This window comes from Phoenix dactylifera, chromosome 8 (genome assembly GCF_009389715.1).
Source record: "Phoenix dactylifera cultivar Barhee BC4 chromosome 8, palm_55x_up_171113_PBpolish2nd_filt_p, whole genome shotgun sequence".
NCBI lineage: Eukaryota > Viridiplantae > Streptophyta > Magnoliopsida > Arecales > Arecaceae > Phoenix > Phoenix dactylifera.
In genome coordinates this window covers 27,198,989-27,226,713 of record NC_052399.1, presented here as the reverse complement: position 1 = coordinate 27,226,713, position 27,725 = coordinate 27,198,989, and the positions used below count along the sequence as shown (strand labels likewise).

Here is a 27,725-nt window from a genome sequence, read left to right as displayed (position 1 = left end):
ATGATTTTTATAATACATATGCCGATCCATAGTTTTAAAAAAAGTATGATATTTGCACAAGCAAATTTTATGCATGAAAAATATGATTATTTAAAAAATAATAAAGAGTGCAAGATCTACTTATCTCTTTTGTCTTAGACTGTCAGACTTCACTAGGCAACTCTGCTAGACCTATTTAAAATATTAACAGTAAAATTAATTTTTAATTGATGACTTTAATAAAATAATATGAGAAGATTTGATCGGGCGTATGGTGGTTTCGAGTAAATCAAATATAGATAATTCGCTTAATGAATCGGGCTCAATAAGTCCAAGATCAATCAACATGGTTCATCGATGGAGGTTTTAAGGATATTCAACAATGTCGGAGTGATCGGTCTAGTAGGCGGCCCAGGCAATAGAGCAATTTAGGATCTCTTTTCAGAGATCAACTTGAGTTCATAGATCAAGTCGTTGGGACTCGATTCATAGATCCATGGGTCTTCTTAAAGAGAGAGAGAGAAATAGGGATATGAGAGAGAAGGAAGAGAGAAAATAAGAGAGAGATGGCTCTTTCTCTCTTCTTTTCTTTCTTTCTTCTTTTTTGGCAAAACAAAGGAAGGAGGCAGTTGGTGGGTGTGGGCATGGTGGTCCGGCGAGGTGGCCATCGGAGGTGGGAAATATGAGGCGGAGGGCGGCCGGCGGCCGGCTGTCCAAAAATCAAACTAAAAACAAGGTGGAGGAAAATTTCTTAGCTCGGTGTTCTCGGATCCCAACTCGCTCGTCGGTGACTGGGGGTCCGGCTTCGGCTAGGGATTGATGCAGGGAAGCAGCTGATGGCTTCGGTGATGAACACTAATGACAGGCATTGCCGAAAAAAAGGGAGAGGAGAGGAGATCAAAGGCGGAGTAGTGGAGGGTTTTCATAGTGATTTTTGATCAATTCCTTGGCGGAATCCGACCAGCAATCAGTCAATTGAGAAAGGAGAGGCCGGAGAAGAAGGATTCGGCGTTCTTACCAACTCCGGTGAGTGCTACGGCCCTGATTTCCGTCGGGCACGGTGACAGGATGCCATGATTTTGAAGGAAGAAAAGAGAGAGAAAGGAGCTTGATGATTGCTAGTGGAGGTCCATGGGGGGAGGGGGGTTGCGGTGGAGGTCCATCGAGGGGGGCTCTAAATAAGAGTGGAGGCTAGGCTTATCCTAGCCTCTGAATGAGTTCGTGGTGGAGGACTCTTCCTCCTCTGCTGCGATCAACTAGGGCTCTGCCCTATTTTTGACTGAAACGGCCCTTCGGGCCGCGTTTGGGTGCTGGGCTGGGCCAACGGGCTGGCCCAATGAGGCTAGGCCTCACATGTGCAGTTTTTCTGTATTCTGCAAGAGTAAATCTAGTTGTTACTAACACCATCCCATGGCTACGTGTTTGATGCCTTTGCCCATGATATCTTCTGAAATAAACTAATTAAGGGAGTTACCTTTGTGATCAACTCTTTTAGCTGATATATGCCTCTAGGTGCCTTTAGGTTTAGTTGACAACCAATTGTAGGGGCTTCCAGACTATTATATTGTATTTTAATCCAAATTAATGACGCTTACAACTGCTAAGGGGGTTGATGGATTTTTTCGAATTGAAAAAGTATGAATTTGTTTTTATGGATGTAACAAGTATTTAGTTCAGCAAAATTATGGCTGTTATTTTGAATTTATAATGGATTTTAGATCTAAAATATGATGATAAGGAGGTGGAGGAGGATAGGAGGGCCTCACTTTAATGGCTTATCTGTGGTCCTTTTGCTTTTTTGAAAAGTAATTTTTATTATAATTATTTTTTTTTCCTTTTTCCTACCTTTTGAAACCATAACTAGAAAGTTCCTTCTTGAATTTTGGCCATTGTTGATCTAGGTCTCATGTATGGCTATGGACTGGCTCTGCAGAACTGGAGACTAACCAAAATTATTTTTTGCATTTTCAGCCTACACTGATATATAAATTATTTTAACTCTGATAAGCATCCTATTATGGTCATTCTTGAATTTTGCAAGTTTTTTTTTGAGAAATTAGAAGCTTCTGTGAGTTTGGCTCCAGGTAGTATAAAGACAACCTTCCCCACAATTTGGATTATTCCTTGAGGGTTGACAAAATTTTTGGGGGCAAAAGAGGATAAAGCAGGATTTTGGAGTGGATGGGGCCACTCAAGTAGTTGTTTTTCAAGCTGTAGGCCTCGATTTCCAAATCTCTTTTGTAGGTTTGTGAAGTTCAAAAATTTGAGCTGAAAAATTTTGAGTTGTTCTGGGCTTTGGGGGGGGGGGGGGGGGGGGGTGTAGATCTTATGCATTTATTATGTATTTTTTTGGCTGAAAGTAGTGTAATTTTTCAATGAAAAAAGTACAATTCTTGACTTCTTTCCTTTTCTGTAAATTTCATTTATGATTGTTTTCTCATATTGATGCTGACTCTTGGATTGTCATTTGTAAGATGTCAACAGTAAAAGTAGGGAACCATATGTCACACAGCATTGATGTAAACATCTTTTGTAATAACTTATATAGTTTTTTTAATGGTTTTGATGCCACAACAATCAAAACTATATGCCCTGATATTGCAAATGTTCTCTCTACAATTATTCTTAATGTAATTTCTTGACTTTGTTTAAGTCTTGTTGTATCCTGTTATATTATATTAATCGTTTCATAGTTCATCGACACATTTTTAGAAAACAAAACTCATTTGAACTGATTAAATCAAGTTATCAAACATAAGACAACTATTATTGTATAGTTTAGTGTAGCCTTGCCAAAATTTTGCTGGACACACCTGTATCAAGTCAATTTCCTGACAGATTATCAACAAGCTTCTTAACTTGGTATGGTTCCTGCAATTTTTTATTTCTAACCCTAAGTTTCCTGATTTTCACTTAACATCCACCTCATCCTAGTAATTCATTGAGTGTTGCTGTCTTTGTGTTCCATGTGTTTGGTGGGCTCCTTACCGTAGATCTAGAAAGATAGGCTTGAGAATACAAATTATTTATCTAATGATGTCGGATGTACTCCTGTTGATCACAGTGCTAATCTTATCTGCGTTTATACCATTCGAAATCCTTTTTGGTGTTTAACCTTGATCTGTCTTCAGATCATCTATGACGAGACATTTGGATGATGGGCATTTGTCATAATGGTAAGGATACTACAATAAATTCAGGTTATACTAAATATAAACTTGTCCGTTAATTGGAAGAGATTCTGGATGCGACTACCGGATTTCTTTGGCCTGCATTTTCAAACTTCGTGTACATTGATCTTAATCTTTACTGCCATTAATGGTGGATGTGACTGCTTGGATATTGCATTGTTAGGCTTACTCTACTTTGGCGGGCACCTGTAAGCCTTCAATTGGGGTTTTGCATATAAAATTTGTAGATTTGTTAATTTCTTTATGTTGACAGGCCATTGGTTGCATCGTTGTTCATAAACTTGGCTATCTACCCCATTCGCTACCTAGTAGTTTTGGTCCTCTATATCCTTCTCCAGTGGTTAAACGATCAAGGATGGACATCAGGAAAGCTAAACATGGCATAAGTATTCTATTAACTTGAGAAAAGCTGGCTATTTTTGCTCGTTATCTCTAAATCAATGGCTGTTCTATCCTACAAATGCTCTCAGGGTTATCCTAAGGAGATTTCTTGTTTGTTCTTGTGAAAGAGAAGTAAATTGTATCTGACCATGCTGGCATGTGATTAGAGGCCAATCCAGCTGTTAGGAAGATGCTCTGGTCTCAGATTTTTCTTGAAGTACTAAATAATATAGTAGAAATTTTAACTGGCCTGTTATACACTACCCTCAGCATTATTCAGCATATGATTGCTTGAGTTTGCGTGATAATTTTTTCTGCTAACTGCTATAATTTTTTTGTCTTGGCTTGATTCTTTGCAATAACCTATTGCTCTATTTATAGACAGTATGCGCAATCTGTGGACTTCTATCTTCCCTCTTATTTTTTTTTCCCCAGAGTTACTCCCTGGTAAGAATTTGAATTTGGCAATTTGGCGCCGGCTAATTGTTAATTTTGACATCTTCATTGAAACTACAATTGGAGGGGCATCCACTCTGTACAGGAATATTTTGCCTTTTGGACCTGTTACACCATTTTTTACTTTTTTTTTCCCCATATTTTTGGGGAGGGAGAAGTGAGGAAAGATCCAAATAGTAGGTTAACCAAATTCAAAGAATTGAGATTGCACCACCAAAACTTGGACCTAGAATATATATTGTAGCCCATTGGTGAGGAAAGGTGCGAACATTAGGGCAATGCCTGGTGTTATATATGTTATTACTTTTGAACTGGATCTTCTGTTCAATTTACTGTGATAATATTATGGACGATCTGATTCTCTCCTGAATGTTAGGCTGTTTACCTTATGGTCGATATGAGAAACTATCTCTGAAAGTAGGATTATTTTCCCCACTTGTTTCAAGTCTGGGCGTTGCATATGCGCTATACTTTTGAATTGGATCCTTCTGTTCAACTTCCGTGATAATATTATTGTCGACAAGCTGATTCTGTCCTAAAAGATCGTTTATGTTTACCATTTGTTTCGGATCTGTTATCTGCACCTGAGCAGGAGCAGAAGTTGGGGAGTTTCGCTTCCCGGACTTACATATCGATATATAGCTTGTTGTTGCCCCTGTAAAAATTGTCCGTCTCGCTTAACAGTGCTGTGAGAGAGGATTGCCAGATCCAAAAGTTGATCCCATAGGAAGTGGATCCGTGTCCCAAGGACTACCTAATGTTTCGCTAGCTGTGGATGTGGCTCATGCAGCAATGGGACGCTGCGGGAATCTGTAATCCCTGCTTGGTGGAGAGGCTATGATGTGTTTCTTGGCATGCGCATGCAGCTAAAATTAAGGTTTATTCAGCGATCTGATTGCAACGATGAACCTGTTTCCTTCTTGGCCCTCACTCCGAATCTAAATAGGTGTGATTGCCGAAATATCTAGGAAGAGGTTGGCATGTATCCTCTTCTACCTCGGTTGTAGATATTAGAGTAATGCATGTACCACTTCCAGACAAAATTTAAGCACATGAGAGATTCATGCTGATTTTGAGCAACTAGAAAAATACGGGACATGGCCTTGATCTGCTCTTGTAATTTCAAGCTGTTATTTAATGCAAGCTGGATCTGATATCTTCGGACCATATGGAAGAGGAAGCTAATGCAATTGCAAGTGGAACGAGAGTGTTGTTTGATCACAGAATAGCACGCTCAGCACAATAAAAAGATGGAAGGTTCAGCACACTTAAGCTTGGCAATTACTTGGAAGCTTATCCATGAAACTAAGAGCATTTTCCACAAGAGAATATATTCTCATCGTCGTCAAGCTGCAAAGTAGTGCAGAAACCTTGATAACTGGTAACAAGGGAATGCGACCAAAAATGACGTGCTAGATTGCTTTAAAAGAATAAGAAAAAGGTGGAAATTTTGTAAACCAGAAGCCTTGATGCATATCCCAGTCTAACTGCTGACCTCCCGATGTTTCCTCTTGTTTCCAGTGTCCATCCCAGATCAGAGTACGTGCTAAATGTATTTTTGTTGAGGCTGGGACAAGATTTTCACTAGTAAGTTGCAGTACAAGCTCCTGGACTCCATAATCAAAGTACCAGATATGCAGAATAGGATTGCAACATGACCGAAATCAAATCCCACAATCATGCTATCACTATAGGAATTGCAAATATGCATGCAGGAATCTTGCCCCCGTAAACCAGGCAACAACATTCTACCATAAATGTACTTCAAAATCATCTGACATTGATATATTTTTCAAGCATTTGTAACCAAGCTCTAACATTCTTGGGAGGTCTGCACATGATGCACATGCTCTCAATGGCTCTAAAGAATGTATAGCAGGATGATCAAAGTACAAAGAAGGTACTGCATAGTGACCAAAACATCATGAGAGCCTGACACAGTTGGATGGGGGTCGCAAAAAGTGCTGTCGTTTCATAAAATCGCCCTAGTAATTGAAAAATTGCATTTCTAGATGGCAAAATAAGATATTGGTACTGACCTCACGATCATTCCCTTAAGTTAACTAATAAACCTAGCATAAACTCTGGATGTAGAGAAAGTACTATTATTCTGACCAATACTTGAATTCAAATCTCTCCTGCAAAAAAGTTATCATGGAAGTAACCAGAGCACAGAAAGGCTGCAAGAGATTACATTCTTCACAGCAACCATTCATATCAAGCAGACTTGCAGGCACAAATTCAAGCCTGCCTTAATTTACCATCACAAAAACATATCACTTGAGGAAAGTATTGCACAAACAGTGTTATTCAGCTCTAATTGTCATCAAAGAAAGAACAGGAAAAGACCGAGATGCACATTAATGTCAACAGAAGAAATTTAAGGCAGAGATGAGGTTAAATGGTTGAGCACCAGATCAATTGTAGCTATCCTTGTCATTCTATGGCCGCTATCTAGCCAAATGGTTTCTTGCAGAGCATTTTTCTCCAACTTATAGCTTATTAACCACCAATTTCTTCCTCCATCAGAAGTGGAAACTAGTTTTTCTGAAGGGTCATCAGGATGAGTTTTGCAAGATGCATTTCCTGATCTGAAATAAAGCATTTATGCCACTCATGCCAAAAACAGGCATACTAATTAACCTCTTTCTCCATGAAATTAACTGGCTTAGAGATCATAATTGCATGATAAATATTTTTATGGTCCATGATCCATGCAGCTCCATTCTCAATTGCATTTACGGTTAACAGGCTTGTTCTTATGATTCATACGTTGCAAAACATCATGAAAAAGCCATTAAAAAAAGATGACATGAGAACGATTGGAAGATGGAGAAAAGGATGGGAAGTCGTCGTTTTAGTCAAGGTTTTAAATCTTGTAGGATAGGATATCTTGGTTTCTCCATGGAACGGAATGCCCCACTATCCCACCTCATCTCGGCAATAGTCCTGGTTGAGAATCCCATAAGTACCCTCCTTCTCTCTCCCCTTCTTTCCTCTCCTTTCCTTTCCTTTTTTTCTTTCTTTCTTTTCCTTCTTTCTTTCCTATCTTCTATCTTACATTCCTTTCTTTCCTTTGCTTCTTTCTTTTTCTTACCCCTTCCTTTGCTTCTTTCTTTCCTTTTCCTTCTTCTTTCTCTTTCCTTTCTTCCTTCTTTTCTTCCTTTCATTCTTGTTCTTCTTCCGTCCTTTCTTTTCTTTTTCTTCTTCTTTCCTTTCACTTTTCCTTTTCATCTTTCCTTTCTTTCTTTCCTCTTTTTTTCTTCTTTACCCGCATGGATGAGTTTCAGAGTCCCAATCCCGTCCTGGTCCCATTTTCTCACAAGAATAGAATGGGACAGCCAGGATGCCCCCCATCCCGCCGGGACTTAAAACGTTGGTTTTAGTTGTTAGCCGGTTGGTTTGGCTGGGCACATGCTAGAGGCTTCATCGACAAGCAGCCGCATTCCTCAACATGTTCTGGACAGCATCTTTTTTCTCATGATGGATTTGACAAGAATGGCCCCAAAGAAGAAGAGGAAGACTTTTATGGGTTCTTCGATGTTTTGGACTCCATAACTGACTTGACCATGTTCTATGTTTTTTTCAAGTCTTGCCTCATCTTCTTGTTTTCAGGCTTCCCTAACTCTTAATAAAAAAAGATAAAGAAGAAGAAATGACTTACTGAGCACAAAAACTAGTGAGGCTAATCTAAACTATTGTTAGAGTGAATCAAATGTAGATGTAAAATGAAACATCTGAACGAGATCTAATGAGAAGATATGCACATATAGCAAACAAGAATCAGAGAGAAGACCTTTTGGGTTGAATAGATTCAAAGGATAGGTTAAAATCGGATCTACATCTCAAATAACCTTCAGATTTGGATCCCACGTAGTAGATTTTGTATGTTGAAGTCTTAACACAAAGAAGCATTTTCATGCCCGTGTTTTCCTTTTTAAATTTCTTTTCCAATTAGACAAGAAGAATCTAACTCACCAACGTGAATCCCAGACACGGTTAAAAAGATGGAGGGTTGATGTTAGGTTGATAGAGGGTTGCAAAGAGGTCAGCACCTAGGACTGCCTAGGCAATTTGACAACCTTCGGCAAGGGCCACAAAAGATGGATGGACATTAGGTAGGGGACTCATTGCGAAATGGCTGGAAAGGAGCGACGACTAAATTGCATATTGTTGAAACAAAAAAACATGTTAACATGTGGAAAAGCAAGAAATCACTAATTTATTGATATCTACTCAGAGAATGACTTTGTAATTCTACAATTTGTCTCTTCAGCTTTCTCCTTCAACTATCTACATTTTGCAACTAAAACAATATCATTTAAATAATTTCAATTTCAATATTTTCACAATTACTGCATGAACACATGTATTAAAAATATGAATGTTGTAACTTCTAAGAAAAGCCTGTATGTGTACTGAAATTCACATTCTTCTTTCCATCAAACTATAGTTCTGACCATTATGAACCAGATCACCAAAGATATTACTTAATAGGTTTCTACACTCAGGAACTCTTTTAGTTTGGACAATGCAGAGACACACTCATGTTTCAGACAAAATTTAATAGATGTCATGGGGTAGGGGGTAACTTCTAGGGTTGGAACTGTGGATGAAGAATACCACAAAGTGAGGCAGATAAACTAAATGATAAAACAAAAGCACAAGTTTCTATGCATCCATGTCTCGTGACAAAATCTAGATTTCCTTTTATCCAATAGAAGCACCCTAGAAGTGAAAAACCCACGTGTTCTAAGCACTATAAATTTGGAAACCAACACCTTCTTGTCCTAAAGAAGAAGATGTTTCAGAAGAAAGTACTCTCGATAAGAGAACTAGAAAATTGTTGGTGAAGGTTCTGCCCTGGAGGATATGAAGATGGACAAACCACAAAAGGGCTTGGAGATCAGAGAACAGTAATTTCAGAAAATGAGTAGCATGTAACAGCGAATTTCTCCAATCAATTCTTCCTAATGAAAGCATAAGATCCATATCTCTCCAAAGTCTAGGACAGTTTCTATAAGGGTGGAAAACTATTGACTACATTCTGCTAGTCAAATGTGAGGATGATGATCATAGTGAAATGATGTGCAGTGCCTAGCTAAGATATTTAGTGGAAAAATCATGTTATAATGTTAGTGTACAAACTGATACTTATTCCCTCCCAAAGCACAATGTGTAAGTCATGAGTTTGAATATATTGAAGAACACCCTTAAAATTTTGGTTTGTCATCGAAGATTTTTTCAAATGTTTCCTCCATGTCAAAGAAATTTAGACCTTACACAAGAAGGTCCGAATCACCAAGCTGTCAAAGCAACCAAGAAGTTGGAGTTTGAGCTACTTGTAGGCAAAACCATAAAAAAGAAAAAGATAGAGAATCTAAATATGTGTCAGGTAATACATCCCTAATTAGCATTGAGTTGGCCCCATACAATGACTGTCATTGCTAATACTAGTTTATGGGAGCTTATTTCATAATTTCTTTCCCTTTAGTTGGATATAAGTCCCATGATGAAACAAGTCTTTTTATGCTTTTTGTTTAAATGTTATGAAAAATTAGAATTAATTATCTTCATATTAAGGTTGCAATTTAATGGAATTTTTCCATTGTAAATTTTGTTTTATTAAAGAATGAAATTATAATTGAGGTTGAAAGTTTAGGTCATTTTTTGGTGAAATCAGTATCTTTCTCAATCATGTTTGTAGTTTCCACAGTTAATGTTATGATCATCATGTTTTTCATGCAATCATCCTATTGTATGATGCATCACCACCCAACTAATTAAGATGGGGTTACAGATTCCAGCAAATGAAAATGGAAAGTTGCCAAAATAATGCAGGATTAGATTTTTCTCTGTGCAATCAAATCCTAGTTGACAAAACAGTCCAAATACTCAAACATTTGGATGAATGCCTACATCATTTTGGTGGATCACAACTGACCAAAAGGTCGTATGTTGATGCAACTAAAATTTTGGAGGTACAAATGACATCATCAACATGGATAACAAATCATCTTGTGCTCCTTGACATATGTTCATGGGCAAGGGACTACGTTGCAATGCATCATGACCATAATCTCTTTCTGAAAGTCCAACACGTGGACAATGAGGGAATTTGACACCCACAAAGAACAAACTTACCAAGGCCTAAATTTCAGGAAGGATTAATGCAATATATGAAGGTAGTTATGAGTGATGAGGAGTCATGGATGCTGACACATGCTCGGATCTCAAATCGCAATATGTGACAAGCCTTTTTCATCTGATGCATGACTATACAGAGTCCAATGCACCTCCTAATTGGTTGATGGAGCGATGATTAACTTGACTACCATCAAGAGTTGAGCTTTTCTAGTAGAATTTCTCAAACTCACTATTGCTGCAATGCTATTGAACATATCTTAAAAGGGCTTAGGCCCACTTTACAACCATGCCTACACGCACCCCCCCACCCCCCCCAAAAAAAAGAAAAAAGATAGCCTAAAATTTTGACATGGTTAGCATGAGTTAACCCTATCTTCGTCATTTAACAGAACAACAGACTACATATTGGAGAAAAGATAGAAAGGAAGAAACAAAGACAGGGAAGACTGAGAAATCAATAAAAAGAGAATTTTGAAATAACAATAGAAAATAAACTCTCGAAAAAGACAAACTCAACATGGAGGGTCACAAACAACCCTCCATGTGAAGGTGTGCCTAGGACTTTACATGCACGGTGCACATGTAAGCTTCACCTTGCACATATGGTAGAAAGATCCAGAAGGAATTTCCTCAGACTCCATAAGGATAAATGCAAGCCCATTATCAGGTCAATATCTGGTCATCAAACACATACATGCGCACACGCACACACAAAAGAAAAGAGGAAACACAAAAGAACACACACTGAGACATAAGGACTAAGAGGAAAGCTATACTTTGCCTTCTTTCAACTCAATTAGTTGTGAGTCCAGTCATCAATCAACAAGTTTCTTGAACAATGCCCATGATATCTCATTTGTTTCAGCCCTCAATAGGTCTTGGAACTCCCCTGAATTGAGATATGCAACAAGGCTGTAACAACTAATACTTCTTTTGTAAAACCCTTGGTCTACTTAGTTTTATATATTTTAGTTAAAATATTCACCTCTATGCAAGATAAGACTAATTTATCTTCATCGAAATGCCTCCAAGACAAGATTTATAGACTTTGAGCAATAGCCAACACAAAATTACCACACTAATAAGGTTTACAAAGACACATAACATTGAATTCATTAAATTTTTAAGCCTGAGAACATATCGCTAATGAGATTGATTGCTTTGATTTTCCTATTTAACAGAAAAGTTCCACACAACCATGCAACTAAATGTCTCCATCCTATCATTAACCAAATCTGAGAAACAGAACATAAAGGAATTAAAAATGTTAAATTGGAGAGAACTGCATTGGATGAAGTGATCATGTCAATTTTGCGGGATAAGCACTAGATTTAAGACGTACACATAATGATATCACATAATGTGTTTAATTTGTCATGAACTAAATATTCAGAAAATCTATGTAATTTTTCGCTCGAATATCAAAATTTGCATCATGATATCACAATCACTTCCATACACTAAGTGCATTTGATTAAGAACTACATCATACAGCACTTAATTTATGTACTTAAACACAAAAAGAAAATTGGACCAGGCTTTGATACTTTGCATACCTGCAACAAAGTAGTCCATTATTGTTTTACTACATGAAATAGGAGGGATGAAGTTTGCTTTATTTTCATATGAAGCTTCTAAATCTATACCATTTTTGAACTCAAAATTTGAAAGAATTTTAAGTTTTCTTCCATGAAATCATAAGGAATATCTATTAGCCTTGAAGTTATGTTTAGCATCATGATTGTATAGGCATAAAAACCACATTATGCAGCTATGATCTCAGAAATAACACAAATCGTTCATGGGTGAAAATTGAGTTGTGTGGGTCCTGGAAGATTGACAGGGCGAACTGCCAATTTTCGGATCTTATTTGTCCAATTGACACATCCGAAGGAATCAATATTGGACTTTTGGATCCTTACCTATTCATGTGAGGATTGGTCATTTTATGAAATATCTCAAAGATCTATTGTTGATTTGTCAATCTTCAAAAAAAAAAAAAATCAAAGTTCCATCGTTGAGTGCAAAATAGGAAATTCATGGAAAATTGCAATCCCAGCCATGTGATCGTGCACCTGCTTGTCTTTATCGACATGGTTTTTTTATTTGAATACCTAGAGTTAACTATCAAGACTTTGGGCTATCTAGAAACATACTTCAAGAAATGGTTCGTGCATGATTGTTACTAGGCGAAACCCAAGATTCTCGGAAGGGCAAACAGGGGACAAACCTAACCTTGGCAATTTTGTTTTTTTGTAATTGCCAACTCAAGCCGTTTACCATTGCACTTGTCTTGCCTGGCCCCATCATGATTGAATAGGCATAAATGACCTAAAGAGTAAACGTAGATAATTGAAAAATTAGAAAATTGAATACTTAAAAAAAGATGTTGATTCTTCATATATTACAGCAAGGCATCACTAATATGTTCAAATTTAAAATTAAGATCCTCATGAAATCCCTCTAGATGGGGCCCTAGGTGTTCCCACCACCCATGGCAAAATTGTTCTCCTATATAGTACAAACAACATTGAATTTTGTTTTAGAAAAATCTCAAAACCTCTCATCTTGCTATGTCCAAGCAGTCAATCAAAGATACCCATTGAACAAAGCTTCTCCATGCATAAATCATCTATTTTGTGCACCTTCATTTCCAATAACATATGTGTCTTTATCATAAGCAGTAGCTTTGGCAACTGCCTCGGCACTTAGAACAATGTATGCTAGCTCACCCAACTTTTAACACATACTGGTGTAAATTCTTGCTTTTGATATCTACTTGCCTTTGCACACACTTTCCATTAATAATGCAATACATGTACCATGCATTGTGGATTCTGTTCATGGTCATCTAGCTAAAATCTTCCTATTTGAACTTGTTTCCATTATAGAGAGCTATGCGGAAGATACATTAAACGGGCCAAAAGAACAACGCAACCTTGTATGCATGACTTGAAACCGCTTCAATCTACTGTAATGAAGGTCTCCTTATATCTAATTCATACCCATGATTACTAGAATTACTATATACTCTTTCACAATTTCCTCATGATCATGGAGAAAAGAACCTAGGTCAAGGCCCATAATCCATCCAGAGTAATCTATCTCCATTGTCATGGTAGATCCCATGGGTAACTCCTTGTCTTAGTTGTCCAAATGACTAGGTTGTAAGGTTTAAAAAAGCCCAGTGTCAGTTTCAGCAAGACCAAACTAATTTCATTTTGATAGTTTTGGCAGATTTTGCTCTTGCTTTGATTAGATATAATGAACAAATCCAAATACATGTATAAAATTACGAACTAATCAAGAAAACAAAGAAAAATGAACATATCAAAACTAAATTAGGCATAGTTTTAAAATATATTATATTGTTTGGGAGCTTTGCATGTAATGTTTTGGTGGACTGGACTACAACAATCAAAAATTTAGATCAGAAAACTAAAATGTTCGAAAAAGAAACAGGGTTTGGATGTAAAGAATTTTTTTCTTTTGTTTTTAAGGTTTTGGAACCAGAAAATCAGAAGAAAATATTGTTTTATTTTTTCATAGCAATCTAAAATATGACAACATAAATTTTAGAAGATTTAAGCTCTAGGATAGACAAAACTATGTCAAAAATTTACTTTTCTTGTATTTCTTTTTGAAACTTAACATTGAAATGCATCCAAATATTCTCAAAAGTTGCAAAAAGTTCAATCTAGACAAAATGCTTCTCAACATTTAAATAATTAAGAAAAGAAAAAAAAGATTATATACAAACCTCATATGAAGAATAAATGTTGGTCCAATAAGTTACTTTTACTAAAACTCCCAAACTAGCCCAGTTTCAGATCGGTCCAGCCAAAACCAAAGGTTTCAATTTCAAAGTTTCCGGTGAAACCTCAAACCATGATCTCATCCACCAATTTGCCAGCAATTACTTCAAAAACTATAGTTTTGAACGGATGTCTTTACTCCTTCAACAGCTGATATGACTCAACATTGTAGTAGTGGGAAGCTATTCTTCCCTTCATAATGTAGCACCTTTATCTCCTATATGAGAATATTCATTGGAGTGCTCTAGAAGGTAGATTTGTCCATAGTATCTCAAAGCCAAAACATAACTATCATGATACGGTACCAGAAACTTTATGTACAAAATCACACACCAAATGCAGTTACAGAACTTAAGAAAAGACACATCAAAATATCATAATTTGGTCGAGAAACATGAGCAAAACAAATTATAGGATACCATGAAAAAATTAAGATACAATGATAATTACATGTTATAAAATTTCAACCATGATCAACATGTTTATGAAAGGAACTTTGTACAAAATCATGCACCCACAAAGTTGCACAACAGAAAAAGCGACAATTTGGTGGAGAACATGAGCAAAATCAACTAGAGAAACATCATTAAGAATATCAATGAATTATCACAATTACGTATCAGAAGAAAATGTCAGAACAAGAAGGTTAGACTTCAAATAATGTGCATCAAAAAAAGATTAGGGGTTGCAGAGGTAAAGGATAAGTGACAGTTAGAGATCTGTAAAACAATATAGTTTGCCTTCAATAGGTTAGTTGTGCAAGAAAAAAATGGGCTTACCAGAATTTTATGGCTATTTATAGAACAATAAATATTGTCAATCAAATCATCATTCAGGCATTAGATGGTACCAGTAAAGGAAATGTTGGATAATTAATATCAGCTAATTTTAATGGACAATAAACTTGTACTTTCTTTTAGACTTGAGTGTTCAAAAACAGTTTTGGCACATTGACCAAGACGAAACAAGCGTCTAAATTACACTTCTTCCTATTGAATGCACATAACCAATTTACGTTATTCAATACAAAGTACACCAAGATTATGACTCAACAGGTCAATACGTCTAGACTTTCATTAAGGAAATTCAACAAGACACTTAGTTTGAAGACATCTCACAATAAATATAACTCAAGCTTTTAAAAGATCTCGCTGTATACATAGTATGCTGGCATGTTGAACTTTAACAACAAATGAGGCCCATCACATAAATAGGCAAATGAAACAAGAATCTGAACTAAATTCAGTCTCTCGCTTCACCAATACTCACACTCACACCAAAAGCTCGCTTTTCAAGAAGAGAAGCATTTAAAATTTGAAGTATGCAGTGTAAGTGTGCAAAGATGAAGAAGTTCTTTCGGTGCAAAGATGCATTGAGGTTGCACGCATGGCTTCTTCAATGTAAAGCTGAGGGTTGGTCTTGCTAGACAGTTCTGCAAACGGAAATAATAAAGATGAATATGTGCATTGTGATGTTGGTAAACTCCTTGCTTCAAGAAGTTATGTTGGATTATCAACCTTAAGAAGGCCAAGATTTAGAACATATTCAAGAGTAGGTAATGTGTAGCAACAAAATCACAACAAAAATAATTGATGGTTATACAATGGATCACCTTCCCTCAAAAACACTTGTGGGTGAACTTAATTCTAACGGGTGCAAAGAAAAACTTTACTGTTGAGTATGGAGCTAAGTTAATAACAATGAGCACAGTCAATCGTAACAAGCTCTCCCAATATATGGGATTAATTGATAAGCGGCTGTAAGATGTCCTCCGTTTGTTTGTGTTTAGCATATTTTGCTGGGATCTATCTTCACTCTACAACAGGTGTGGCATGAGTGATGCACCATATAAAAAAGATAAGATAAACATTGCAGGCAGCAATGCCTTGAACAACTAATCAACATGAATATTGGATACAATCACAAGGTGGTGGGATTTTTAGATAAAGCAACACTTGCAGTAGGTATATTCGTGTCATGTATGTTGGTTGAGGTCAAGCTACATGAAGCAAAAGAATGAAAGATATGCATATAAGGTTATAAAGAAGTCCATTTCTTATGACATGAACTTCAGAGATTATTTAAAATACGTTGGCATCCAAGTCAACCAGTATGCTGAAGTTATCAGTGACCAAGATTGACCAGGTTCCTACATCATATTTGAACGATCTTCTTTATTAATGTGACATCAGTATTTAGGGTAATAGAGAGCATATTGGAAGCTTACTACTTAGTTGTAGTTGCTTTTGCAATGGAATCAGAAAAATTGTAAGACATTAGTCAGCATCCAATTTGGTAGTTACTTTAGCAATGGAATCAGCAAAACTATAAGACATTAGTCAGCATCCAATTTGGTTCATAACTTGGAATGTATCAGATGTGCAGTTTGATATTTGATATGGCAGAACATAAATTTTTTGATAAATGATATATCCTGAAATATGTCCTCGAGTCATCAGTCCTTTGGCTGAAATAACTATGTTGCTTCGTAATCTATAATTATTTCTGCATAAGATGGAGTCTCAACCAAAAATACCAAGCAGCTGAACCCACCTAAGTCTTGGCATCAGCACAAAAAACATTCTACACATGGATATAGTAGGAGCAATGTGCATGAGAAATCAGAGAAAAGGCAGATGCCATCAGTAACTAAAAGAATTGTATATCTTTTAACCAAAGGATACAAGCCTGGGAAAAGGGGAACTCTTCACAACATCCGCACATTAATAAGCCAAGAAATCAAGAACCCTCACAAATACATGACATATACACAAAAATATATTGAAATCCAAAGGTTGATGTAACAAAACTTACCTATTACTCAAAATGATGTAATACCTCCGTGGTATGGACAGAATCAACAGATAAGCATCTATAACAGAAGGGGGAGATCAAGTTAAATCCTTATACAGAACATTATTGATGGGGAAAAGAATATGTAAAGAGTAGAGAAAAAAAAAAGGCATTGTAAGACAACAGTTCATCAGTTACCTTCATCTAGATACATGAAACGAACAATACAGCCACCAGCCCAAAATGGTCAGCAAGCTTGAAATTGTGAAGTCATACAACAAGCACAAATGGCAGATCAGTGCTTTTCCACTGTTTCTTCTGCAGCACCCTGATTTTACTTGCTAGAGGATAGATGACTATAATATTCAGTGAAGTCTAAACGGAATAGGAGGAACTTCAAATCAACATGTTGCTGCATAGGCAACTGAGAAATAAAAGCATCGAGAGATGCTGAGTACTCTTTCGCAATTGTGTCCAAGTCTTCATCCATTATCCGGAAGAACTCTCTGGCTAGCTGTATCATGGCTTTTCTACCCCCATCAACCCATGAACCTGGCTCCTTTGATTTTGACCTTGATTTACCCCTCCCTCTGTGAATTCAATAAAAAAGTTTATTTATATCAGCATAAATATTTAGGAAAGGAATGGAAAAAGGATTATACAAAGTAGAATCTACCTGAGTTGCAACTCATTTATACGTTCAAACCATCGGTCATGATGACTTCGGAAACGCAATATGAGGTCAAAGAGCGTGAAGAGAGTTTTAATAATGTCTCGAGATCTCTCCCCAAGAAGAGATTTCTCCATAATTGAATTAAGATACTTATCATGTGCTGCTAGAAGATCATCCAAATCTTTTGCAGCATCCATTTCCTCTGAAAATCGTGCCCATGAAACCTCAAGGACCTCAAACATTATGTAGTACTGGAAATTGGTGACAAAATGATTCATTTCACTCCAGAGAACTTGGCACCTTCGCAGCACTGAGACAAATTGCATTTTGACTGGACCTTCTTTTGCAAACGAACAGGAAATTATACAATTGGGTTTCATTGTCTTCCACACCCCAATCAAAGCATGCTCGACCCGTTTAAGCTTCCACAGGTAATTGAAAATTTTGAGGTACCTCTTCATGACAGACGCTGTAAACACTGTGTCCAATGGCACTCTCGCATCGTATTCCAATGAGAACACATCCCATCCTCTGTCCCCATCCCCGTGCTCCATCATCTTGACCTTCAGCCGGTCAAGGATATCGCGGTCATCATATTGTGCATTGGATGCCCGGATTGCAGTCTCAAGAAGCCCTGCTAATTGGAATGAGCTGATGGTGTTGGCTGGCTCCGACAGCTCAGGACCTACAATATCCATCAAGTACTGGACAAAATCACCCTGCCCAAGAAGCAAGTACCTTTTAATCGCGAGGCAATGATCCTTGAATCGATACCGATGGTGGATTACATCCATTAAATGCTGATCGATCCGCTTTGCCGCCTCAACCACAAGAGCTTCCAATGCATCAGTCTCACCATAACCCAGCCCATCCCTCCTTGTGGTGGTACCAACATGGGCTGCCGCCTTGGCGGAAGCATCAGCCCACCCATTATCCTCGCAGCACACTCGAAGGAAATTAATTGATTTTCCAGTCCTCAGAATTCTCTGTGCTAATGTTGGAGAAATGAAAGAAGGGAGCATCACAGACTGGATCCGATAACCTTCTTGCCATAAAGACTCAGCCTTTACTGGCTGGCTGAGAATGAAGAACTCAGCAAAGACATCCTCCAACTCCCCTTCCAAAACCCAGCTCTGGACCATCTCAAACAGAGGCGAGCACACCCTCCGGAGGAGCCGGCCCATGAACTCCTGGACCAGTGGATCCCCATGCTGGGCTTGCCCATGAATTGCTCCGGCCATTGCCCCACCTCTCAAATTTCTGCACATATCGACGAGAACTGCCATCAGCCGCATCCTAACCATCGGTTCAGCAAGCCACACTACGAGCCTTCTCAAGGAAAGGTAGTTCCCTGGCACTCCTGAATCACTGCCGGCCGTTGGGATTGGGTTCAGAGACTGGGACTCAAGCACAGCCAAGAGCTTGTAGTAGTCCGAGAGCTCATCCTGGAGGGCGGAGCAGAAGGCTTGGCCGACGGTCCCGACCTCTTCGGCTGGGAACTGACTCATGCTCTCAGTGATGTACCTCCTAACCTTTCTGAATAGCCATCCGAGCTCACATAGCCTCCTGACCATTGTCCTCGTGGACCTCGGCAGCTTGAGAGATTCTGGCAGATCGTAGCTGTCCGACGCCTTGTCGAACCTCACATACCGCCCGTCTATCCCCTGGCAGGCATAGAGGACGTCCCTGACGAGGGCCGACTCCGAGACCTCGGTCTCCTCCATGACCAGATCCGCGTACTCCCGGAGCGCGATCTCGCGGATGTTCTCCGGATCCTTGGAGACAAGAAGGACGCCGCCAGAGGAGGCTAGGGCTTTCTTGGTGGGGCGGGCGGGGTGGGGGTCGAGGGGAAGGGCGGGGAGGCCGCCAACGGCAGGGGCGCGGAGGATGGGGTCGGCGCGGCGGCGGTCGTCGGAGAGGGACTTGAAGAGGTAGAGGAGGGCCCAGCGATTGCGGACGGAGCCGGGGCCAGAGCGGGCCGCGAGCTTGGAGTGGAGGTCGGCGAAGGCGAGGGCGTCGGCGGATCTTCCGGAGACGGCGAGCTGACGCTTGATGGACTCGGCCATGGCGGGCTCGTCGGGGGCAAGGGAGGGTGACATGCGGCTGGAAAGAAGGCGGTGGGCGTAGCGGAGGGCGTGGGGGAGGTCGCCGGAGGGGTCGCCCGAGGGGGAGGGGGAGCGGGTGGAGAGGAGGCGGAGGACAAGCTCCTTGACGAGATCGAGGGTCTTGGGGTCGTCCATGGCCGCCGGCGACGGAGATCCAGGCCCTAGGGTTTCAGTGACGGGTTTGGCCCGTTTGGATCTTTTTTTTTGTTCTGTTTTTCTGTTTTCGGTGGGGTTTTTTCACTTTATCTGGGCGCGGAAATGGAACCTTTTTGAAAAGAGGGGGTTCTGGGCTTTTACGTAACGGCCGTTAAAGCAGATATATGACGGTGTTATAACAGTTTTAAAAAATCACGGGTGGCGTGAGTTGACCCGACAAATAACTGACAGAACCCTAACTATGTGGGCCCGGGCTTTTCAGGTAAGGTGGGTGTGACCGTATGGGTCAATTTTTTTTTACCCGAACTTTGAAAAGACGGCATGGGACGGAGTTTTTAGCCGACTTGGCTATGCGGGTACAGCCGCATTTGAGCGAGGGTAACAAAAATTACATCCCACACGGCGTATACGGTCGGCGTGCACAGTATGACCGTAGACTCCGTCAATCACATTCATTTTTATAAATTAGTTCATCCGACTTATCTCAATGCGGTCTATGGTGCATGCCATATAAGACATAATTTCACGAGAATAATTTAGATCAAAGTGGACGATGATCTTGGATAGAATATTTTCTGAATTATTATTTTTTTAATATTAATTATTTGAGAAATGAGTTGCAAGGATTGTATCCGGTGATACGTTAGGTTTGGTCTATTGAACATTGGGCCTTACCAAATATATTAGATTAAGATCAAAATAGGTTATTTTAATTCATAGATGTTGGCTCATGAACGCCCCCCCCCCCCCTCAAGGATTTGCAGGATTGGCTCATTACTTGCGAGCTTCAAGGCCATTTATATTTATAGGAAGGCTAACGATGCACTTGGTTGGATGCACTTGGTTGGACTGTGTCATATGCACCCAAGTATCTGGGGCATCAACTAGGATTCTAGCTTATTTGTACTACCACTATCTTTTGTACACAAATTCTACTAGACATGTTTACTCTAGGTTGTAGAAGTTAGTCGCAAAAAATAGTATAGGTTGATGGGTTTTGACCAAAGTTCAAGACAGGCCGAGTAGTCAAAGTTTTATATGTGGTTATCTTACCTCAAGTCAACCCAATCAAGCTCAAGCTGACCCAACCTATTGCCGCTCCTCACTAAATCTTTTGGGAATCATTGTAATTTCATGGATTATACCATACTCAGTTAGGCTTATATTTTGGACTTAATGTAAAGGTTATAGTGGATTAAGACCCTAATATAGGGTGGAAATCTCTGACCTTTTAGCACTCTTTTACATCAGCTTTGTGACCGAGGGCCTCAATGGATAGATCTAAAGGGTCAAATGCTCAAGTCTTGTTATTCATGCAAAACATACTTGACACTAAAGAAATGTAGTTTCACATGATGTAAATCTTCTCAGCAGATGTCCAAGAGCCAAAACATTGAAATAGGTGATAGGTTTTTTGTTTTTAGGTCAAAGTTGCAATAAAAGTAGTAATTCAACACATATTCATTCTTTTTTTTTTTAGGTCAAAGTTGCAGAGATATGAAACTCGAATCACTTTTATATGTTTCATATTGAATCTATTCAATTATAATTGACCTATACCGTCAGATCAATTTCAATGCTAGTTCTCTTATTATAGAAAGGGCAATGCAATTCTTCCTTTCTTTGCTGTGTTTTCCTACTTGGTAAGGATTAAGTGTGTCAATATCCTTGAATTCTATCTAGGTGGAAGAGAGTGTGTTTAGGTCTTGTAGGTGACCAATGTGCATCATGGCCTGTCTTCCGCTCGCAAGCATCCTGCATTCAGTACATGCAACACCGTTAGGGCATCTTTACTTCAGCAAACCTACCTTATTTCCATGATACACTATATTTTACTTTAGATGTTGGGTCAAAGTTTAATTTAATAGATTGACTTCGAGCAATCAAGCTTAGACCATCAGTATTGCAGTAAGAAATTTAGTTAGGTTAAACTCGACAAACAATAACTTAAGTCACTTACAAAATAAGGGATTGGATTATAGTACAATTAAGATATGAATGCAAAAAATAATTATTTAATATGTATGCTGTATTAAAATTTATCTTTTATTGTTATTATATCTTCAAAATTATAAATCTTGTCCTATTTACCAAAAAATGGTGACATTCTAATTTGAGAATCTATCATTTTTAAAATAATATGATTTATTTCTTCTAAGTTTTATCCAATAGGCTATTGGTCTCGCTCATCAATTATAACTTTATTTACACCAGAATTGATTTATTTAATTTTGATGATATGTGAATTATTACTTTCTTTCTACTTGTTTTGCTATATTGCCAAAGTTTTATCTATTACAAAATAAGCTATTGTTCTTTTCATATAACCTTAACATTAACTCCATAAATTTTATGTTTGTTGAAAGTTACAACAATGATATACAATGTCTGACAATTCCATGATAAACCATATTTAATGTCAAAATAATTTTACATCAAGAAAATTAAATAATCCATAGTATGGAATTATGCAATTTAGTCAAAAGCTAGATCACTATTATAGTATTATTTGCCCTGCTCCCATCAAACATTCTTTTTCTGTGTTTTAAATAACATATATCAAGGAATGATGATAATTAACATATAACCAATGAATAGAGACAACATTACCCCCAATGCTACAGGGCATTTTTTGTTTATTTAATAAAACAAGCCTAATGCATGCTACTTATGTGGGGCACACTCATCACATTTTAGCTTCGCTCGCGCGCAAAAAGTGATAAATCACCACATTAGGTGTTCAAGGGTCCCTTTTGCTTAAAAATTACTAAATACTTTTTTTACGCTACTGATATATAATATCTTTTAATAATAGAGGTTAAATCCCTAATAAGAAAGATATAAGCTTAAAACATATTATAGTTCTTCACATACTAATTCAACATGACAACTTGGAAATGATAAAATATTATGACCCACTGGCTTTTTTAAAGTCTGATACTGAGATGGGCCAGGTCCATTTGACTGGCCCAAAAGAAAGCTTCGGCCAGAAGAAAAAAATTTTAAAAAATAAGGGGTTGCACGTGCAACGAAGTAAGGAGACTCTCGATCCTTCCAACTTCACCAGAGGAATATGATGCCGAGGCAGATTTCGACCTCCTCCACCTTTATTTAGAGCTCCTCTGAGCTTCTCTTCAATCTCATCGGATAATCTAAATCCCCGATTGAAGCCCATCACCAGATTTCTTCGCATCCCTCTCTGGTTGCCGGTAGCTATTTGCACCCTTGTTGCAGCCAGTCGCCACCGAAAACTGGGTAAGGACCCAGTCTCCCTTTAGCCACCCTCTCTTTCTTCCTCCTGGACTCTTTGAAATCTTGATTCAAAAAGGTGATCGCTAGATTTTGGCTGAGAAGAGGCAAAGCTTCTGTATTCCTTGTTTTGTTCGGTCGACCTTTGTTTTTCCTCGTCAATGGAGGGTTCCTCCACCAGCGTTGGATGTTGGGGTTTCCAAGTGATCCCCCACAATAGATCACGGTCATAGCCGGCGATTCGACGACCGTGTTTGTCTTGTTTCATGACTTGAAGGGTCGGAACCCCTGTTGTGATTGTCTTCAGCGTCGCCGGCCGCTGTCGGTTGTTGGCCGCTTGTTGGCCTGCCATGGGTCCCTGCCCCTAGGCACTACCTGCAGCCATCCTCTTCCTTCCTATTCCTTAGTTAGAGAGAAAAGCTTTCTTTCTCTCTATTTTTTTTCTTCCCCCATCTTTTCTCCCTCTTGTTTCTCCTTCTAAAAAGTTTTTCTCTATTTGGACTTTCTCTCTCTAGAGTTGATTGGACCCCATAAGTATGACTCTTAGTGATTTTTTGATCGACCTAGGTGAAGGGTCCTAATTCAGGATCGTCAGGCAGCGTACCAGCTCCCACCCTGACTCTTGCCAAATACTGTTAGATTTGATCACTCCGATCTTTGTTGAACCATCTGTGCCCTAGTTCGAGCATGATTCAATAAATTTCATTTTAATTTGACTGACCGGGGTGTCGAACACTTCCATTAGGATAGTCCTATTAGAGTATTGAAATTAGGTTTTCTATTTTTAAAAAAATTCTGATAAGAATACGATTTTTAAATACTAGGATCTTAGATAAATTCTTTGAAATTGATTAAACTGATATTTTGGATTCGCCCGCAAGATAAGTAATGTTTCACTTTAAATGTTATTATTTATGATGCATGAATTTGATGTATAGTATATATTATTATAGAATATATTATTTTAGAATATTATAACAATATATGGTCTTATTATGGATATGATTAATTTATTTTGACACTGTATGATTTTAGAACTGAAATATGAACCTCGAACTATTTGAATTTCGATTTAGCTATGTTGAGGACCCTACTAATGGGGGTTATGTTTGTACATGATTTATCCTGAAGGTTGTATCTAAAATGATAAGCGACATACCCCAAGTAGATACGCGGTCTTGAAGGACTTTATTGTAAGATAATGCACAGTTCACTGTAAGAAGATTAGCCGGTGTTATGATCTTACCACAAAGAAGATGTGGTCATAGCTCAGGATTGATAAGATAAATTAAATATTTGAAAGAATTTGAATCCATGAATAGAAATTTAATATTTTTAAAAAAAATTGATTCGTATATTAGTATTGCATATATGCTTATTTTCTATAAATTATTATATATTTGATTGTCTGATTTATTTAGCTAAAGTGATCATTGCTTATTGGGCTATTTAGCTCATTATACGATTTCTTATTTTTTTTACAAATTTAGAGAACTAGCTTGATTGGAGTTTTCAATATAAAAAAGTGATTAGTAGAACTATGGCATGAATTATTTTAAATTAGAGTTTATTTAAATTTATGTACTACCCTAAAATATTGTTAGAATCGTGAAACAATTAAATGTTGAGCCAGTTATTAAAATAAAATTTGCATATTATTTAAATTGTTCTGCTACATATTTATGATGTTATGTTGAAATGCTTGTGAAAAGGCTTCCCTATAAGTATGCGGCAATTATTACGACCTTCAATTCATGAACTCGGATTGGGGGGCTTGACTCCCACTTTTAAAAGATTATTAATTTAGGGTGCTATTGGGTCAGGGTTGGGTTTGTCTGTACCCAAACCTATATTGGTTGGGATTTTGAGTCTAACTTTTATTCCACATCCAACATATCAAAAGATTAGATCAAGTTTGGGTTCAAATAATAAAATTATGCATTATGTTCAAATTGGATGGAGATTGAGTCTAGGCACCCACCGGTAAGGCTATTATTGGTTTGGGACCTATCTATGTTTTATTAAATCCAGATTGGTATATGTTGAGATTTTTCGGTCTAATTTTTGTTCCATATCTATTTCGTTGAAGGATTGATCTAGTCTAGGTTCGGAAAATAAAAGTGTGCCTCGGGTTCGAGCCAAATAAAGGTCAGATTTGGGTAACCATCAAGTATCAAATATTATATCTTAAAGAATATTAAAATAAATAATCCATGCTTTAAGAAGATTGTTGTAATGAAACGTCCAATGTATGCTACAAGATCAAATCATAAAGAACAAGAATTTGATGGTTAATTATATAACAATAATTGACTGAAAATTGAAATGTTAACTTTACTAAAGTCAAGTATAAATACCCAAACATATTCTAAAATATCATTAATTTTTATTTTTTAATTGAAATACATATAAATGAAACTAATATTATATATGTATACATATGTGCATGTACTATGTGTGTGTGGATATATGTGATTGCATGCATGTATACATATGTACACATACCTGCATGCATGTGTGTGCATATGTAATAACTAGGTAATTATGCCTGGTTAGGTCACGTCAATTATAAGAACCCTAAACACTAACCTAATTTGAAAGTTTAAAATCGAATCAATGCTATACATAAATTACTACGTAGATTGAGTAAACAAGGAAAAATTAAATTATGTATCCATCAATGGTATAAAGCTTATTATAAATATGCTTAAAACACATAAAATTTACATGAAAAATTATATAGCAATACAAAGCTATCTCATTGGATATAAGATCCCCTTTTATTCATTTCATCCTTACATCATCAAAAATATCCTTAATCCTAGATTCACTTCAATTATTATAAAAAAAAAATCAATCCAATAAAATGTGGAAGCAAAACTATTCTGAGAGGTGCCTGTTAATTATATTTCTCCTGTCTAATAAGAATTTACTGCCTCCCTTGACCATTCCAATTGTTATCAGAAATTCAATTATTCTATATAATCTCTAATTAGCAAAGTTAGAGCTTTTTTTTTTTGGTCAAATAAAGTTAGAGCTGTGAGGTTGACCGGAGTCCGATGACTGCCGTGCCAAGGGCGTTGGACTTGCCGCGGAAAGGAACCGCTTCCCCAACGCGGTCTGGTCACCGTCAGTGTCGGCTCAAACGCATCACCACTCTGTAATTTATGTGGGGGAAAATGAACGCAAAATGCTTCAAATCGCCCACGAAAAGGTCAAGCCGACAGCTACCGATTATTACTGATTCGGCAACTCAGAGATCAACCGGCTGCGACTTGGCAGTAAGTGCCATGATTGGCATCAATCAATTCTTACCGTAAGGTAAAAGAATTATTTCATGTACTCATGCAAGCTCTGCACTTGCTTGGAGATTTTTTTTATCCATTATTTTACATATCTATATGTACTATTGAAGTATAATTGTTTGAATCCACAGGTTTCGAAAGTTAAAAAAAAAAAAGTCGCATGTCCAATGCGTGCTGCATTCTAATTTATGATACGGAGAAAAGACAGCAGCCATCATAACAAATTGTGCAGCATCGTACTTTTATATACACACGCGCACACATATATAAACAACTTATTTTCATATGTACTGTTTCTATATGTAAAATAATATTTTCAACAATATATATATTTTTAAGTTTGCATTAAAAAATTTATATGCATAACTTAAAAAGATAATTTTTATTAAATAATTATTTTAAAAATAAAGTATGAAAATTTGTGGGGATGTACATTTAGTGTTATATCAGTACTGCACTAAATAGATTTTGAATACTTATCTAGAAACAGAAAATTTAAGTAATACTTTATGAATAACTTTTTCGGATGAGATCTTGGTTTGCTAGAAATAGTATCAGAACATGCCCGGTTCATGATTCATATAGATTATGAAACATTGTAACATGAGCCTATTCGAGTTAATTATAGGTTGATTATGATGTTTATAATTATACTTGCGGTATTTGTGATTGGATTTGAATGAATTTTGACTTTATGATGATACTCAGGCTTAAATGAGAGGAGTAGTGAGGACCTGTATAGGCATGTTTTTAATCTCATATGAACTATGCATTGGATAGATCCTGAATATTTATATAGGGCCAAAAAATCTAAATAATATATTCTAGCTTACTTTTTTACTTGAGACCTTGAATCGTTATATACAATTATTATTCCTTCTGTTGAGAGAAATATTGGACACTCCAACCTCGGGTTGAACCTGCCTCTTGACCCTGGACGTAAGCCAAAGAGAACAACCTCAGCCCTAGCCGACGAACCGAAATAAGCTATCTCGACCTCAACCAAGAAACCAATCAATTAAGGAACCCATCAGCCGAAGAAAATAATTAGCATGTATCATCAAGGATTGATAGTCCCAACAACTAATAGCTCTGGCAGCACCATGGCCTGTGCCCTACCAACATTGCCCGCCGCCCACGCAAACTAGCACCCATGCCTCGATTGTACTGGTCGTTATCTAGCCATCATTGCACACCACGTCAGGCTAGGTAATAACAAAATAAGCTCCCCTATATAAAGAAGTAGCCCGAGAGGTCTCAGGTATGCATGCAATATTACTCATAGAGACTGCACTCTGTGTAAATTTTGTCCCTTTTATACTGTTGCCTTGTTATTCTGACTTAGCTATTTGAAGTCCTCACTGGAAACTCTTCGGCAAGTAAACTTTTTGTAGGCCACATCCGGAGGAGATCCATCATTCACATCTCGACTAGCCTGCTCAGCTCATCTCCAACCGACCCTAAGGTCATTTGAG

The 27,725-nt window shown here is 37.7% G+C and overlaps 1 protein-coding gene across 4 annotated transcripts; it reads right to left on the bottom strand.

The window, feature by feature from the left end:
- Nucleotides 1-2,676: 2,676 nt before the first annotated feature.
- LOC103708626 (gamma-tubulin complex component 3) lies at nt 2,677-19,767 on the bottom strand. Of its 4 annotated transcripts, none has more exons than XM_008793643.4 (4): nt 17,439-19,767; nt 16,961-17,352; nt 16,784-16,841; nt 2,677-5,574 (listed from the first exon to the last, which is right to left on the bottom strand). In XM_008793643.4, exons 1-2 carry the CDS (start codon nt 19,673-19,675, stop codon nt 17,097-17,099), a joined length of 2,493 nt encoding a protein of 830 aa, XP_008791865.3. In that variant the 5' UTR covers nt 19,676-19,767; the 3' UTR covers nt 2,677-5,574; nt 16,784-16,841; nt 16,961-17,096. The 4 variants fall into 4 exon arrangements, with proteins under 4 accessions (XP_008791865.3, XP_038985345.1, XP_038985346.1 ...); XM_039129417.1 differs by lacking the exon at nt 2,677-5,574 and adding an exon at nt 5,718-6,145; XM_039129418.1 differs by lacking the exon at nt 2,677-5,574 and adding an exon at nt 10,524-11,043.
- Between the last annotated feature and the right edge of the window lie 7,958 nt (nt 19,768-27,725).